General features: G+C 35.4%; 2 protein-coding genes across 3 annotated transcripts; one reads left to right on the top strand and one right to left on the bottom strand.

Annotated features, from left to right (window-relative positions):
- Nucleotides 1-1,832: 1,832 nt before the first annotated feature.
- Nucleotides 1,833-9,891, bottom strand: tmem120b (transmembrane protein 120B). The gene is made up of 12 exons (XM_052116359.1): nucleotides 9,803-9,891; nucleotides 7,968-8,086; nucleotides 7,741-7,857; nucleotides 7,584-7,643; nucleotides 7,403-7,498; nucleotides 7,201-7,290; nucleotides 6,834-6,899; nucleotides 6,655-6,716; nucleotides 6,434-6,526; nucleotides 5,682-5,746; nucleotides 3,828-3,896; nucleotides 1,833-3,496 (listed from the first exon to the last, which is right to left on the bottom strand). Exons 1-12 carry the CDS (start codon nucleotides 9,863-9,865, stop codon nucleotides 3,383-3,385), a joined length of 1,014 nt encoding a protein of 337 aa, XP_051972319.1. The 5' UTR covers nucleotides 9,866-9,891; the 3' UTR covers nucleotides 1,833-3,382.
- A 168-nt stretch (nucleotides 9,892-10,059) lies between these two features.
- On the top strand, nucleotides 10,060-14,196 carry morn3 (MORN repeat containing 3). Of its 2 annotated transcripts, none has more exons than XM_052116361.1 (6): nucleotides 10,060-10,107; nucleotides 12,114-12,259; nucleotides 12,555-12,712; nucleotides 12,835-12,952; nucleotides 13,619-13,803; nucleotides 14,064-14,196. In XM_052116361.1, the coding sequence occupies exons 2-6, from the start codon at nucleotides 12,115-12,117 to the stop codon at nucleotides 14,190-14,192; spliced, it is 735 nt and encodes a 244-aa protein (XP_051972321.1). In that variant the 5' UTR covers nucleotides 10,060-10,107; nucleotide 12,114; the 3' UTR covers nucleotides 14,193-14,196. The 2 variants fall into 2 exon arrangements, with proteins under 2 accessions (XP_051972321.1, XP_051972320.1); XM_052116360.1 differs by having other exon boundaries at nucleotides 12,793-12,952.
- The last annotated feature ends 1,211 nt before the right edge of the window (nucleotides 14,197-15,407 follow it).

Below are 15,407 nucleotides of genomic sequence, written 5' to 3'. Positions count from 1 at the left end.
TAGTTTTATGGTAGTTAATTGAAAAAGATGGATGGGGTTACCAGCCCCTCGCACCCATCCAGAGCCCCCATTTGGCCGCTGTGGTGGTTACAAATGTCATGAGGAGGAAAGGCCAATCGGAATTGGACCTACCACCACATCACTGACAGTGTTGCCCGTCCAGTACCATGAGGAGGTAGGGGGTTGTTTGCCAGATACACACACACACACACACACACACACACACACACACACACACACACACACACACACACACACACACACACACACACACACACACACATGTTGGTGCACCTATCCTTATGAGGACTCTCCATAGACAATGATTTTTATACTGAACGAACTATAGATTCTATCCCCTAACCCTATCTCTATACCTAACCCTCACAAAAAACGTTCTGCATTATTACTTTTAAAAAACAAAATGTTGTTTAGTATGTTTTTTAAGTGAATTAATTTGAATTATGAGGACACTATAAATGTCCTCATAAACCACATTTATAGCACAATACCCTTGTAATTGCCAGTTTGTAATCTAATAAAAGTCCTTGTTAAGCCACCCACATCCGCCCACACACACATGTGTAAATACATACGTTCATTACTATTTTAACCTTGTAAATTTGATACTGCAGCAAAGAATTCCATTATTGTACAATTGTATAATGTAGTATCTTTGTTGTCCAGAAGATGGTGTGAATGCATTGGCTTTGATATTAATCCTGAAAAGTTTCTGAACTACTTTAAACTGTTTATGAAAAGTATAATGTACAATACTGCATAAAAGATTTAGGCATTTCTGAAAAATGTAGTAAAGTTTTTAGTTTTCAAAAATAATGCCATAAATAGCTTTTATTTAGCATTTAACTTCATACAAAGTGCAGTAAACATAAAAAGCTAAATCATTTGGTGTGCCCATCCTTTGCCTTTAAAACCGCACCAATTCTCCGAGGTACACTTGCACAAAGTTTTTCAACAGTGTTGTCAAGTAGGCAAGTTCCAAGCATCATGAAGAATTTGACACAGTTCTTCTTAATTGCTTCATATAATCCCAGACTTATAGTATAGCTTTTTGTTCTTCTTCTATTCAATTCTATGTGCAAAAGATGTTAAAATCTAAAAATTATATTTTCTACTGGCACTTTTGTGAACCATCTAATGTGCCTGAGACTTTTGAAAAGTACTGTAAATGTAAACAATGATAGAAACGTTTATTATTGCAAAGAACATATATATTCATAAGAAAATAGGGGTAGGCTATATATGAATTTTTCTTTACAGACAAAACTTGGAGGCTCAGAAGAAAGAGATCCAGGAGAAGGAAAGGTCATCTGGTTAAGAAACTGAAAGAAGGGTCTAAAGGCTCACTTAAAGCGCACACAACATCATCTGGAGATTCTCTAGATTTCTTGGAATGAGGGATAAAGAGCCTGACTATATAAAGAATGATGTATAGTTATCAATATAAATACGGGTGTCTGTACAAATAACAATAATCAACAGTTTATTCATTTAGAGTGTTTTGTATGCCGTGTGAACGTTGTAGAGTAGGCAGATACCTGCAATTTGAAAAGTTGCAGGTTAATGGTTGGCTTTAGATGTGAAAAATGTATTTGTGTTTTAAATGTTATTTATTTATTTACTTAATTATATGTAACTTACCCTGCAATTGATTTACCCACCGACTATGTATATAGCCTACTGACAAAGAGATGATGCCATGTACAGTATTCAGTGATATGCATAGAATATGAAAACATAAGGCCTTAACAGATAAGCATGTCGTACACTTGCGCCCTCTGGTGGTGAACATATGTATGATTTTTCACATGAGGCCACTGAGATTGCATCAGATTAATTTTATTTGCCTTATATAGCAATAGGTAGCAAATGGAAATTCAGCTTGGCATCTAATCAGCCCTCTGGAAAAGTTATTTCCAAACATGAGAAATCTTTTTTATTAGCTTTCCCTTACAGTTACAAATTATGGATCTTATACATGACACTTGGATTTTGGACTAAACTGAACAAGATGAGAATAGGTGAACAGACAGCATTAAGGCAAACAAATATTCCAGCAACTCCTTTTTACTTGTCTCTGTAATATCATGTCGGAAGAAGGTTTTGTCAGCGTGACAAATTACCCCGATGGCAAATGATTAAACAGATAGTTCACCCAAAAATGAAACTTCTGTCATCATTTACTCACCATCATGTTGTTCCTAACTAGTATGACTTTTCTTCCTTTGTGGAACCCAAAGAAATATTAGGCATATTATTGGTCTCAATCACCATTCACTTTCATTGTTTAAAAAAAATTAAAAAATGCAACAGTGCCCAAAAGCTACTTTAGTGTGGAAGAACGTTGTATGGGTTTTATAACAACATGAGGCCAAATAAATGAACTATCCATTAACAAATCTTGCATTATTTGGCCAAAATGACTAATTCTTTACTTTGACATTTTACATGGTCAAAGTACATATTAAATTACATTTGCCAGCAAAAACATACACTCTTGAAAAACAATTAGTCCTATTACAGTAGATGTAATTATAACAGTATCCACTCATATTTGGTGGAAAACAGCACATTATGCATGATATTGTTTAGCATGTCTATGCCTCTAAATACAGTACAACTACCAAACTGGTGCAAACTACAAGGCAAGAGAATAGAGAAATGCTAATTTCTGATTCAATTGTACTTTAAAGTGTTAATGGAGCTTTATTGCCATCATTATCAATAATTAAATACAAACAAAACCATATTTTTAAGGTGTCAAGAAATGTCATGTGACCTTGATTCAAGAATTTTGACTTGCTCAACACTACTGACAAGCCTTAACGTGCAAAACACAACTTGTCCCTTATAAAAATTCTCACAATACAAAATACATGAGCATATGCTCCCGTTTAAAAGCCTTGTGTGAGCACAAACATTTATTCCGTTATAATTTCATCACTATCCATCTTTATTAACCATAAAGAACAAATCCCTTCTAGACACCAATGACCCGAGCATCTGCATTTCTGCAGATTTTCCGCAGTTAAAATGTATTTTTTTGTAAACAAATTCATGCACAGGAACAAAATAAAATTCTTCTCACTTATTAAGTATACAGTGTTTGAAACATTGAAGGTTAACAGTGGTACCTAACCCAAAAATTAAAAAAAGCAAAAACACGGCAGAAAAATGGGCAAAGTGACATAATCTCGAGTTTCCACTGTCGCGTCAAAATGAGTTTGAGAGACGTCAACATTTGACTCCAACTCCAAACAGCTTGTGGGACAACACTCAAAAGACGAAACAGTTTTGTGCGCTTTGTAGTTCAGTTCTGCGAGTTCCACTCTGACCTCGTTGGGTATGAAATCTTCCAGCATCAGTTCTTTTTGATCTTTTCTTTGTTCTTTTGGAGCTTCTGGCGGACCACTTTCAGAGTGGTGAGAAAATTCCCCAGGAACAAGACGATAAACGTCAAGGCCAACATGAACACCTAGAATATGAAAAAATGGTCATGTTGATCGAACGATTTAAGAGCAAAAGTATTTTTTCCCCTTTTACAATACTGGAAAATAACCCATTTTACTTCTAAAATAAATTTACATTTACATTTACATTTATGCATTTGGCAGACGCTTTTATCCAAAGCGACTTACAGTGCCCTTATTACAGGGACAATCCCCCCGGAGCAACCTGGAGTTAAGTGCCTTGCTCAAGGGACACAATGGTTGTGGCAGTGGGGCTCGAACCAGTGACCTTCTGATTAACAGATATGTGCTTTAGCCCACTACACCACCACATAAATACATCAGTTCCATCTTTACCTGCCATTCCTTGCAGTCATCACGGGCAGACAGCCTAAAAAGGGTCACAGCATTGTACAACTGCCAAAACTGAAAAAAATCAACACAAATATCTTTCATACAGTGAACTGAATCATTACGCACATCTGTTTATTATAACTGGTAAACAGATGACAAAATCTACACCGCTTTTACAGTCACAAATGCATAAATACTTTTATTTATTACATACAAAAAATGTGATTTAGGATGATCGTAATGTCACATAAGGACATTTTTAGCTCAGGGAAGAGGGCCTTTTTTTTAATCTACCCTGACATACTGCTATTCATGGATTCATATTATCCCCTAATCTGGACTACCTCATTCCTTTCAACTAACTAATCTCCATTTTGCACATGCATGCACTTGAAACCTGTGGTTGCGGGTGGGTAAGTGCTTAAATGACTAAGCATGTATAACTCAGTAAAGTGCAGCACAAACAGATGTGGGTTATCAAAATAATGAACATGTATCTGTCTTCACCACAAAATCATTCTTCAGGGCAGGGCCGGGACTAGGATGCTCTTTGGTGGAGCATTTGCGTCGGTTGCTTGAGGCAAATGCTTCAGGGATTTTCATTTCCATTCATTCATAATTATTTGTTTTTCATGCCATGCCAAATTCTATGGCTATTTTCATGACTTTAAAACTGATTCTGGACCAAAATGTAAAAACTGTGTCAACGGTGTCAGCAGAAAAAAAACTATTTCCTCAGTGGACTAAAAATACCACAGTCCAATAAAATAAGTTTGATAGATAGTGGACACTGGCATGAGGCACATTCATTCATGATTCTTGAAAAAGGATTTTTTTTAAATTACTTTTTAATGATTGCACTAATCAAGCCAATAACAGATTCAAAATTGTACATTAAAAGGGGACCTATTTTGCAAAATTAACTTTAAATGGCATTTGTACATATATGTGAGTCGGCAGTGTGTGTGTAAACAACCACCCTACAATGCTAAAAGTTCACCCACTCATCTTTCTTATATTTCTATTAATCAAAAACAGTGTGTCAAAACAGTTTTCATTTCTGCTCTAACGTGACGTCACATTAGGGCAGGCCTCGCCCACAACTAGTGACGGACTCCACCCTATTATCATAGATCCTCCCCTGAGTGATCTACACACAGTGTCAATATAAAGCAGGATTTTCAAAACATTTGATTCTCAAGCATGGATTAGTGCCAACTGTCCGTGTTCCAGCTTTATATCCTGAAGATGAAAGTATCGCACTTTATATTTTGTGAATGTTTGTAAATCTCCTTTGCGAATGTGCTTGATAGCTGATTCCACGGCTAATGCAGCTGAAGTCACCATTGTCTCTGATTGTATTCAAGGAGACCAGAGCTATGTCAGGGGCAGGGAGCAGCAGCTCATGTGCATTTAAAGAGACACACATGAAAACTGTGTTTTTTATTCCACCCAAAAAGAGGCAGTTACAACATGGTATAATAAATGATCTGTGGGGTATTTTGAGCTGAAACTTCACAGACACATTCTGGGGACACCTGAGACTTATATTACATCTTGTAAAAAGGGGCATAATAGGTCTCCTTTAACTTAAACGACCAAACTGTAAATTAACTTAAAAACTTTCACAACGTTTTATAATTGTACTAATTTCCACGACTTTGGAAGTAAAATAACAATTGTAAAATGATCAGTTATATTGCATGGCTGTGGGAACTCTTATTCTTTGTGAGAAACTAACTTGATTAATGGTGTTAACCATACAACAGGACGATAAGTACATCTAAATGCTAGAAATCCATGAAGAAATAACATTTTCAGAGAAAAGAAAGTCAATAATTAAGCACTAACACTCACATGGCCAAAAAATAAAAATGGAAGAAGGAACGTGAGCCCCCTCCACATCCATGACTGAAATCCCTCTGTATGCGAAACATAAGAAAATGTATTATGAGAACATGAGAGGTCAATGGTATCGGCCGATATTGTTTTTTTATTGGCCGATATGATACAGATTATTTTAGTGTATAAGTGTCCAATAACTAGAGATTTACCAGTAATCCGTTTGACCAATATTTTCACTTTTCAACTTAATCAGTTATCGTTTTTTCAATCTCGCAAAAGTAACATAAGAATTAAAAATCGTTTATCGGACACTTAAACACAAAAATATTCAGTATCGTATCGGTCAATTAAAAAGAAAATCAATATTGGCCCATCTCTACTGATAAAAGAAAGGCATAACCAATTTTTTATTCTTGTTTCAGGTACATTAACAACTAAATCATGTATTACTAACCGTTTGGTGAACAGCTTTCAAAACCTATTTTGCGCACAGTCTACAAATTGACTAATTAGTTGCAATATGGACTTGTTCAAAGCCCTCACTTAATTACTATTTAAAATGTAATTTATTTTGTGTCTAACTTTAGCAGTAAACCCGATATTAAAGAACTGATAACCATGTGGAAAAGTGTAAATATTGGTTAAAAATATCGGTCAAACCGATTATCGGCCCATCTCTAGTCAATGGGTCTGACTTCGGGCTAAATATGCAACATCATCCAGATCAGTGTTTCTCCAACGATGAAAAGTGTCTGAACTCTTACCCACTGTAAGGTCCAGCTGGTTCCTTTCGCCCAGAGCTCGTAACCTATACAAGCATCCGCTCTGATAATAATACTGAAGAAACTGCACACAACCTACCAAACATGCATGAAGCCTTCATTATAAAGCATTACATCAGAGCATGACATAAATATACAGTCAAATCCCATTGCAAGTCAAAAGTCAAATGAAAATCATATTGAGTTGCAAATAGAATACATACTCTGATAGATGGAGAAAGCCAGGAACTGACTTCTGAACATCTGATACATAGGACCTTCTGGCCTTCAAAGACAGTGAAAAGCAGAGTGCTTGAAAGCCATGTTTTCAAACCGGAGGGTCAAATGTATTAACTGTTTTATATAAAGTATAGTGATTGCCATTATTTTACTGTATACTTACCATGTTAACATAACACCTGATAAAAAGGTTGAGACATAGTGATGTGAAACCCACCAGCCTTTAATTCTACAGGAAGAAAGATAAAAAAGGAAATTATCAGATATACTTTTAAATTTCAATGTCCAAGGACGAATTTAATTTAATCATGAAGTGTATGCATAATTACTGAAATGGAAAAGATATCAGCTTATACATATACTATCAAAAAGGCAAAATATCAGCCGATATATTGGTCTATCACTTGATTGTATTAGCTATATCTTTACCTTGATATAGATGTGTCTTATCTTCGTAATGCAGTCATCAGACAATACAAGAACCAATCATTATTTTACACAAGAATTAGCCAGTCAGTCTGTGAACTCACCGGGAGCCATTGCTCATAAGGACACTCTCCCTTATTGTCAGAGTGCAATAATACCACACCAATAAGAAATTGAAGATTTCATCTGTAACCCTGCGAACAAATGGCATATCTTCATGTTACAGTTCAAAAGGGAATTTTCCCTCATTTTTGAAATTCTTCCACAGAATAACATTGGAAATCTCTCGCAGAACTAACAACTTACCGGTAGTTTAGAAGAAAAAGACAAGTAACGGCACCAAACATTAGTATTATGGTCATATAAAGTTTGAACTTCTCATATTCATCTTTGTATGCAAACCTGTTGTTCAAAACACAAAAACAATAATTTTGCATTCAGAAATCTCCCAGACAATTTCAAATAACACATTTCACATCTGACTTACTTTGCTTGGTTGCTGAGGAGCGTAACATTAACATTTCCAAGGACCAAATTTAAGTACAATCTGTAAAAGGAAGAAAACAGTTTTGAACAGGGTAACCCCCCCCCCATAAAAGTAGTATTGTAAATACCAAAAAGCAGAATAAAGTACTGAAACTGACCCATTCTTCTTTGGCAAATAGGATTCCATGTCAAAAAAGACATTTAGCCTTTCTTTAATTTGGACCTGCAGGTCATTTACCACTTCTGATTCCTTTTCATTGCAGGTTTTCACACTCCTGTTTATAAGAAAAGAGGCAAAAATCCATTTACATCATTGTGAATGGTACGTTCAATAAGCATTTAACATAAATGATGTACCTTTAGTAATGTGAAACATGGCACATACTTATGAAGACTTTGCTTGAGGTCTTTCAGGCCTTTTCTCTGTTTGCTAATGGCACTGCTGCATATCGCCTGCAGGTTAGTCAGCTCCTCCAGTTTCTGTCTGTAAACTTTGTGAGTTTCCTATTATAAATAATAATAATAAAAAAGTTTTAAGTAGAGGTAGACTGATATATCGGTTTTACCTTTTAATCTGTGCAGATAGTTGCATTTTGGATCTATCGTTTTCTGAAAAATCTATGCCGATTGTTGCCGATAGTCCCTCCTCCTCCATGTTTAGCTTTGAATGTAGTACGGCTTAGTTCTACAGTATAAAAGTGGCCTCTAAAGGTGAAATAAAACAATCACTGACCATTTATGGGGATTTGCTGCATCTAAATGTGTCACCATTTTCATCCATATTTTTGTCTTCACTTTAATGCATATTTTGTCATTTTGATTAGTTAATCAAGTGTTTTAAATTAAAGTGAGGGCATGCAAAGAAAAACGTGACAATATGGAAACGTGCCCCATCAGCACATACTCCAACTTCATATCTTGTTAATAATTATAAACCTTATTCCTCATTAAACCTCACAACACCCTTCTTCAGGTAAATGTATAGGCTATAAAAAGCTTAATTTGGATAAATACGTACATATTGAGCACTGTAATGGAGCAGAATCTCATTTATTTCAGTGTCCCCGGTATTTTTGGCTTATTAATATTTAAAACTCTTAAACTCCATGTCTCAATTGCCTCCAATTCTGAAACAGTCAATCCGCGCATCTTATCACATGGCTTGATGTGCCTAATACCGCAGACTTACAGCACGTGGAGGCTCATGCTACTCTCCGCGATCCACGCACAACTTACCACACGCCCCATTGAGAGCAAGAACCACTAATCACGACCACATGGAGGTTATCCCATGTGACTCTAACCTCCCTGCCAACCGGGCCAATTTGGTTGCTTAGGAGATCTGGCTGGAGTCACTCAGCACACCCTGGATACAAACTTATGACTTCACCACACCTATCATATTGCTTCTGAAGATCTGGATTTAACCACTGGAGATTTATATTACTTTTATGAGGACTTCGTGCATTTTGGACATTCAAAGTTGCATTGAATGGACCAACAGAGCTAAAATAGGGTGAGTAAATGATGAGAGAACTTTCATTTTTGGGTGAACTATCCCTTTAACAAAATACTCTAACTCATGTCCCATCCATGACATTTTGCATAGAAGCATCTGCTATATTAATAAATGTAAATGTAGTTAAAACAACAACAACAACAACAACAACATGGTATTAACATGGCACTTTTGGAAGTATTAAAATCCCTTAACGCTACATGAACCTTTGGACAAACTATGCAAAAAGACTATCATACCAACTTCTGATTCAGTGTCTATACAAGAGCTTTATCATCATCCTGCAATCTGACCCGTACTCTCATGCATCGATCATAAGAGTAAACTGAATGTTTTTGCAATAACACGATACAATTGAGCAACAACTCCTCTATGTTAACATCTAATCAGGTTTATCCAGTTGAAGTCCTGAATCATTATCAAGTCATGAAGATCTGCTGTGATAACCACATTTACTCACAATTAACAGATATAAGGCTAATTATTATGACGTTTCAGACGTTATTGAGAGAGAGAGAGCTAATGTTAGTTTAACACAAATGTACAGTAACAAAAGAAAATCAGTTCATCTATGAGCTGTAGCATGTTAGCCACATCATAAACATCAATAACGCCCCCTTTCGCTTCATAACATGCCCATCTCGTGGTCCATGTTTTGGCTATCGGAATACGGATATAACACATTTTCGTTCAGTTCTAACCTGTAATTGTTGATGTTCTTGCTCTATTTCAGTCCATTCACTTTGACATTTCTCCAGTGACATTGTAACCCGTCTGCGTTCGCGCTGCTGTGCCGCTTACTATCGATAGTGGGCGCTCCAACAATTTATATGAGCTCCGCTTCTTCACCTATTCACTAATCACAAGCACGCACAAGATTATGAGGACAACATCGCCATCTAGTGACTGGGAGAGTCAGCAATTATAATATGATCGGTTAAGGCTTGTTGCTAAGTTACTGAACACAAGACGTAAATACCTTTAGTGGTTGACCAGTAAAGTTTAGGTAAGGTTGTTTCTCTTACAAATGTGATTAGCTTTGAGTTGATTTCAATGGTGTTGGTCACAGGTAAGGTCTGACCATTGATGGTATCTCATAGTAATAACATGGTACTGTAGGCTGCGTTATTCATTTATTATACATGGTGTTTACACCGTAGCCTACTCAAAGAATGGTAATGATGATATGATTCCATTCTACTGGTTAGAGGTCAACCGAACCATTTTGCAGATAGCTATAACTAAACTATAACTAAGCTGGTGAAAAAGGCTGATAATCGATTCATCGGCCAATAGTTTTTGATATTGAATTACAGAATGTTAAAATGTTTATAGATAGGCACAGACACAGAAGCTACAAGATTGCGAAATTAATAGAAATCCCAGATACAGTTTATTGAAAAAAATTAAAATTCTAATAATAACCAGGAAAAAATTTATATGTGTGCATAATGTGGGATTTTTAATCATAAACAAGCCCCCCAAAAACACCAGGGACTCTTTATTTAAGTGTTTACTAAAATTAAACTTTTTTATAGCATATATATTCACTAGATATAGTGCATTTTTTTTATATATATTTTTTATAAATATTCCACCAGATGACATTAAATGAGAAACAAGATTTATTAATATTCACAAGATATAAAGTTGGTGACATGTTCTGACATAAATCGTCACATATTGTTCTTTACATGACCATGCTTAAATTTAGAACACTTGATTATCTAATAAAATAAATAAATAAAAATACATTGTAGTGAGAATAAAATATATATGAATATTGTCAATAATGAAAGAGTAAGATACAGCAAATCTCCATATGACTGTTTTTATTCAACTTTTAGAGGCCTATGTTGCACTGTGGAACCAAATCATTCTAACTGTATTCTCCAGCACCAGCCACAGAGGAATATGGGGGAATAAAAAAATAAATAAAACAAATGGCAACTATCGACATAAACCGATATATCGATCTACCTCTAGTATTGGAAACACCATGTAAAATCCAACATGGATTTGTACAATTGAACTACTGTATATCAAACAGTGCTATGCTATGGTACTATGTAAAAGTACTATGGTGGTACAATAGTAAAGTGGTGTTTATAAATGGTAATACCAAGGTAACTGGTTAAATAATATAATAATTATGATTAACATATTCATGTATGTTATTTAACCCCTGTGCGACATTTGGGACATAATTTTTGTTTTTTCGATCATTTTGGCTGTGCTAACGCCAACAGCATAAATGTTGCCAAATGTGTGTATTTATGGGGGAATTTTGATATTTCAACATCAGTTCCTATAATACATCTATAATACACTGTGTACACAAAATAGTTACACTCAGAACCTTAAAAACTAAAATGTCCCGATTGAAACCCATTAAAACTCCAATATTTGACCCCAGTGGCACTGAAGCATAAACTCATGAATTTTATTATTTTATGCTTCCATTCCGGAGACATGGCTTCAAAATTAAAAAAATATATATTTTCCACCAGATGGCGCCATTTTTCTCATATTTAGCCCATGGAGCTTTCTCCTGTTTTCTGTATTATAGAGCACTGCAGGCCAATTGAATAAATGATACAGCTAAAATTGTGTAAGGGTGTTGTATGGATGTCAGAGTGTGTTTTGTATGTGTGTATTGAGAAATGTGTGTGTGTGTGTATATAAAACAACATTATGTAAAAAAACTGGCATTTAAAGGGTTAAAATCCTGAAAATGAATCAATATTTGATAGTTATGTTCAGGACTGATGTTGGTTAAAAAAATTAACTATTTGAAAGTGGAAAATAATATTAATATATAATATTATTATGTCCTCTAAGGACCTCTGAGTAACTTTTTCTAATTGACGAACAAGGGTTATTCATTACCATGGGGCCATATCTACAAAACCCTGGTAATACCATAATTCTTTGGTTAGTGAAATTGGTATATTTTAGATGCATTCTTGAAGTGTATCACTTAATAATATTCTCTGAACATTTTATGTCCAGCATGCCTTATTTGAAGAAACCCCAGACTATCGAACTGCTTGTAAAACTCTGGGACAAAAAGGCCCAAAAATGTGGACCGCACCATACCGTCTATTCTGTCAATGGGGATCAGTACAAGGGCGAGTGGTTGGACAATAAGAAACATGGTAATATAAATAAAGGCATATAAATAACACCTTTAAACTTTGCAGGTCTTTCAGATGATGATGGTAAACTGTAAACATTCTCAAAAATATTTGATGAGCCTTATTGCTTTCCTGCTAGCAGTTTTAATGGACAGGTCTTTATTTAATTTAGTTTAGTTTGTTTAGATTATGCTCTGTTAGATTACTATTAGTGTTGCTAGGAAACACTAGCATATCAAAGAGACACTTGGCAGAATGACAATTCAGTTTCCCCCATTAACAATATGTTCCTGAGCAAAGCTTTTTCTCTGATAAGGACAAGGAGCACAGCTTTGGAGAAAAGCAGAGATGGTCTACGAAGGGGACTGGAGTTGTGGGAGGCGAGACGGGTATGGAACACTAAGCAAGCTTGACCCTGAAAAGAAAGAATATGTCATGGTGTATGCTGGTGGCTGGCAAAATGACAAGAAGGAAGTAAGTATACAAGCGTTCCAGTAGGACATTTCCCATCATATGGTCTTCCTGGAGGTAAAATCAATGTCTTTTATTCTAAGGGTATGGGGACATATTTCTTCAGTCCGTCTGCTTTCTATAAGGGCCAGTGGAGTAAAGACCAGAGGAGTGGATGGGGAAGAATGCAGTATGACAACGGTGACAATTACGAGGGAGAGTGGCTGAAGGACAAACATCATGGACTGGGTTTACTTGTACTAGGTATGGACTTAAAACTAAAACCCATGAAAAAAATATCCATGTCATTTCAAAAATGAAAATTCTCTCATCATTTACTCATCCTCATGCAATCCCAGATGTGTATGACTTACTTTCTTCTGCTCAACACAAAGATTTTTAGAATAATATCTCAGCTCTGTAGGTCAACTACATGTAGGCAAGTGAATGGGTAACAAAAGTATGAAGCTCCTAAAGCACATAAAGGCTGCATAAAAGTAATCCATAAAACTCCAGTAGTTAAATCACTATTTTCAGAAGCAATATAAGTTATGGTCCTTTTTTACTATAAATCTCCACTTTCACATTCTTCTTATGTTTTTGGCGTTACGCATTCTTTGTGCATATCTCAACCTACTGGGCACTCATACCTTTCATATAACTTCTGAAGACATGGATTAAAACACTGGAGTCTTATAGATTACTTTTATGCATCCTTCAAAAAACTTCAAAAGTTCTGGCCACCATTCCCTTGCACTGTATGGACCAACAGAGCTGAGATATTCTTCTAAATATCTTTCTTTGTGTTCAGCAGAAGTAAGTTATACACATCTGGGATGGCATTAGGGAAAGTAAATGATGATCATTCTCATTTTTGACTTATAAACTATATTTATAAGTCTGCTCTTGGTTGTTTTTGTAACCTTTCAGCGAATGGTAATCGTTATGAGGGCACTTGGAGAGATGGAAAAAAGAATGGCCATGGCAAGTTCTTCTACCTGGACCACGGTCAGCTTTATGAAGGCTTTTGGGTTGATGGTGTTGCTAAGTGTGGAACAGTCATTGATTTTGGGAGAGATGATGCACTCAAGCCAACAGTGTACCCAATTCCCAAGGTAAATGATTAACATTGATGTGAAATGTTGAACATTGCACATTTGCATAGCTTGTTGTAGCTCATGATGATTTGCATTTTAACAGTAACACAAAGTACAAACTTTCCATTACAAATTTTGACCCTGTTACAAGAAACTTCACAAAATATAGTTTTTTGGAAATCTGTAGATTGTGTAGCTTGGTCTTTAGATTGTTTGTTACTAAGTGCAAATACCGGAACATTTTGTGGCTCACAGCTCTGGTTTTATGTCTCTCTTAGGTTTGCTTACTGGACACAGAGTCTGTACTGATGGAGGCACAAGCATATTTCATCAAGGTCAAAGAGAAATCAACAACGACCAATATTCCATGTGATACAGTTGCTAGGCAATGTGACAATACCCCCTGAAAATATTGCGATTTGAACCTCAGAAGGCAAGACTTGTCTAAGGAGTGCAGTGAAATGTGTTTTATTAACCCCTTGTTTAGTTTAACATAACATTGAAAACAGTATGATATGTTAAAAAATCTTTTGGTACATGATGTATCTAACAGTCTTGGACAATGTGCATCATTTTTTTAATACTTTTTTTTAACTATTGGCTGGAAATTCATGTCATACTTTTCAATGCATAAGAGCATATAAGGTGTAAACTTTGGTGCTTGGTTGAATTTTATTTCATTAAGACTTTCATAAAATGTATAAAATGGTGTTGTTTCAAATTCCAGCACATGCTCTGCACAGATTTAAAAAGTGATGCAGAACCGGATTCAACAACACTATTATTATTCCACAAACTGGGGACATTTTCATTGAATTGTATTTGGCAATATAGAACTTTTAAGTAAAAGGCAATATTATATACGTTCATATGTGGAGTTATGCTGATGATATAACTTCATGCTTAAACACTCCATGTAGCCTCCTCTGATTAATAAACATAACATTTTGTTTGCTGCATAATCACTTCTGCCAAGTACTTGTATCCATATCTCAAAATAACAAGAGGTCCCTTTATTAGGAAATTGTTTCAAGCACTACCAAAAAAGGTGAGACAAACATGTTGATCTCAAAATAAAGTGCCTTCATTTCTGTTGAGATGTGCTCATTCAGGTGGCATTCATTAAGAAATCATGCAGCACTAATAAGATCAAGTGTTTGGGTTTGATTTTGCTGTACAAAAACAAAGCCCTGATATAAAGAGTCAACAAACAAAAATGATTTGGTCAAGTGGACATACAAATGTCCCGTGTAGTTTTACAAAATTACATTTTTAAATACATTCTCTGACAGTGTTGAAAATATTACCAGTTTTCTTGTAAGATCTTTTGTGCGCAAATATATTTAAGAATGTAGCTTGCCTTGTATGAAAATGAAATGCTAATAAGTAACAAAATTGGCACAGTGGCCATACTGAAATAACTATTCAAATATGACAACAAAATATGTATAAAACATGCAGTGCATGCTTTCCTGGTCGAACCTGTTATCAGATAAAATTCTCTTAAAACTACAAATTTTGAACAATTTTATGTCAACATGCAACAAATAGATCAATACTTACTGTGGTTTAAAAAACAAAAAACACATGACAAACTTACATAAACTATATATACTCTTTAA

This window comes from Xyrauchen texanus, chromosome 43 (assembly GCF_025860055.1).
Source record: "Xyrauchen texanus isolate HMW12.3.18 chromosome 43, RBS_HiC_50CHRs, whole genome shotgun sequence".
In the NCBI taxonomy this organism is placed as follows: Eukaryota; Metazoa; Chordata; class Actinopteri; order Cypriniformes; family Catostomidae; genus Xyrauchen; species Xyrauchen texanus.
The sequence above is the reverse complement of the archived record's forward strand: the minus strand, read 5'-3'. Positions and strand labels throughout refer to the sequence as shown.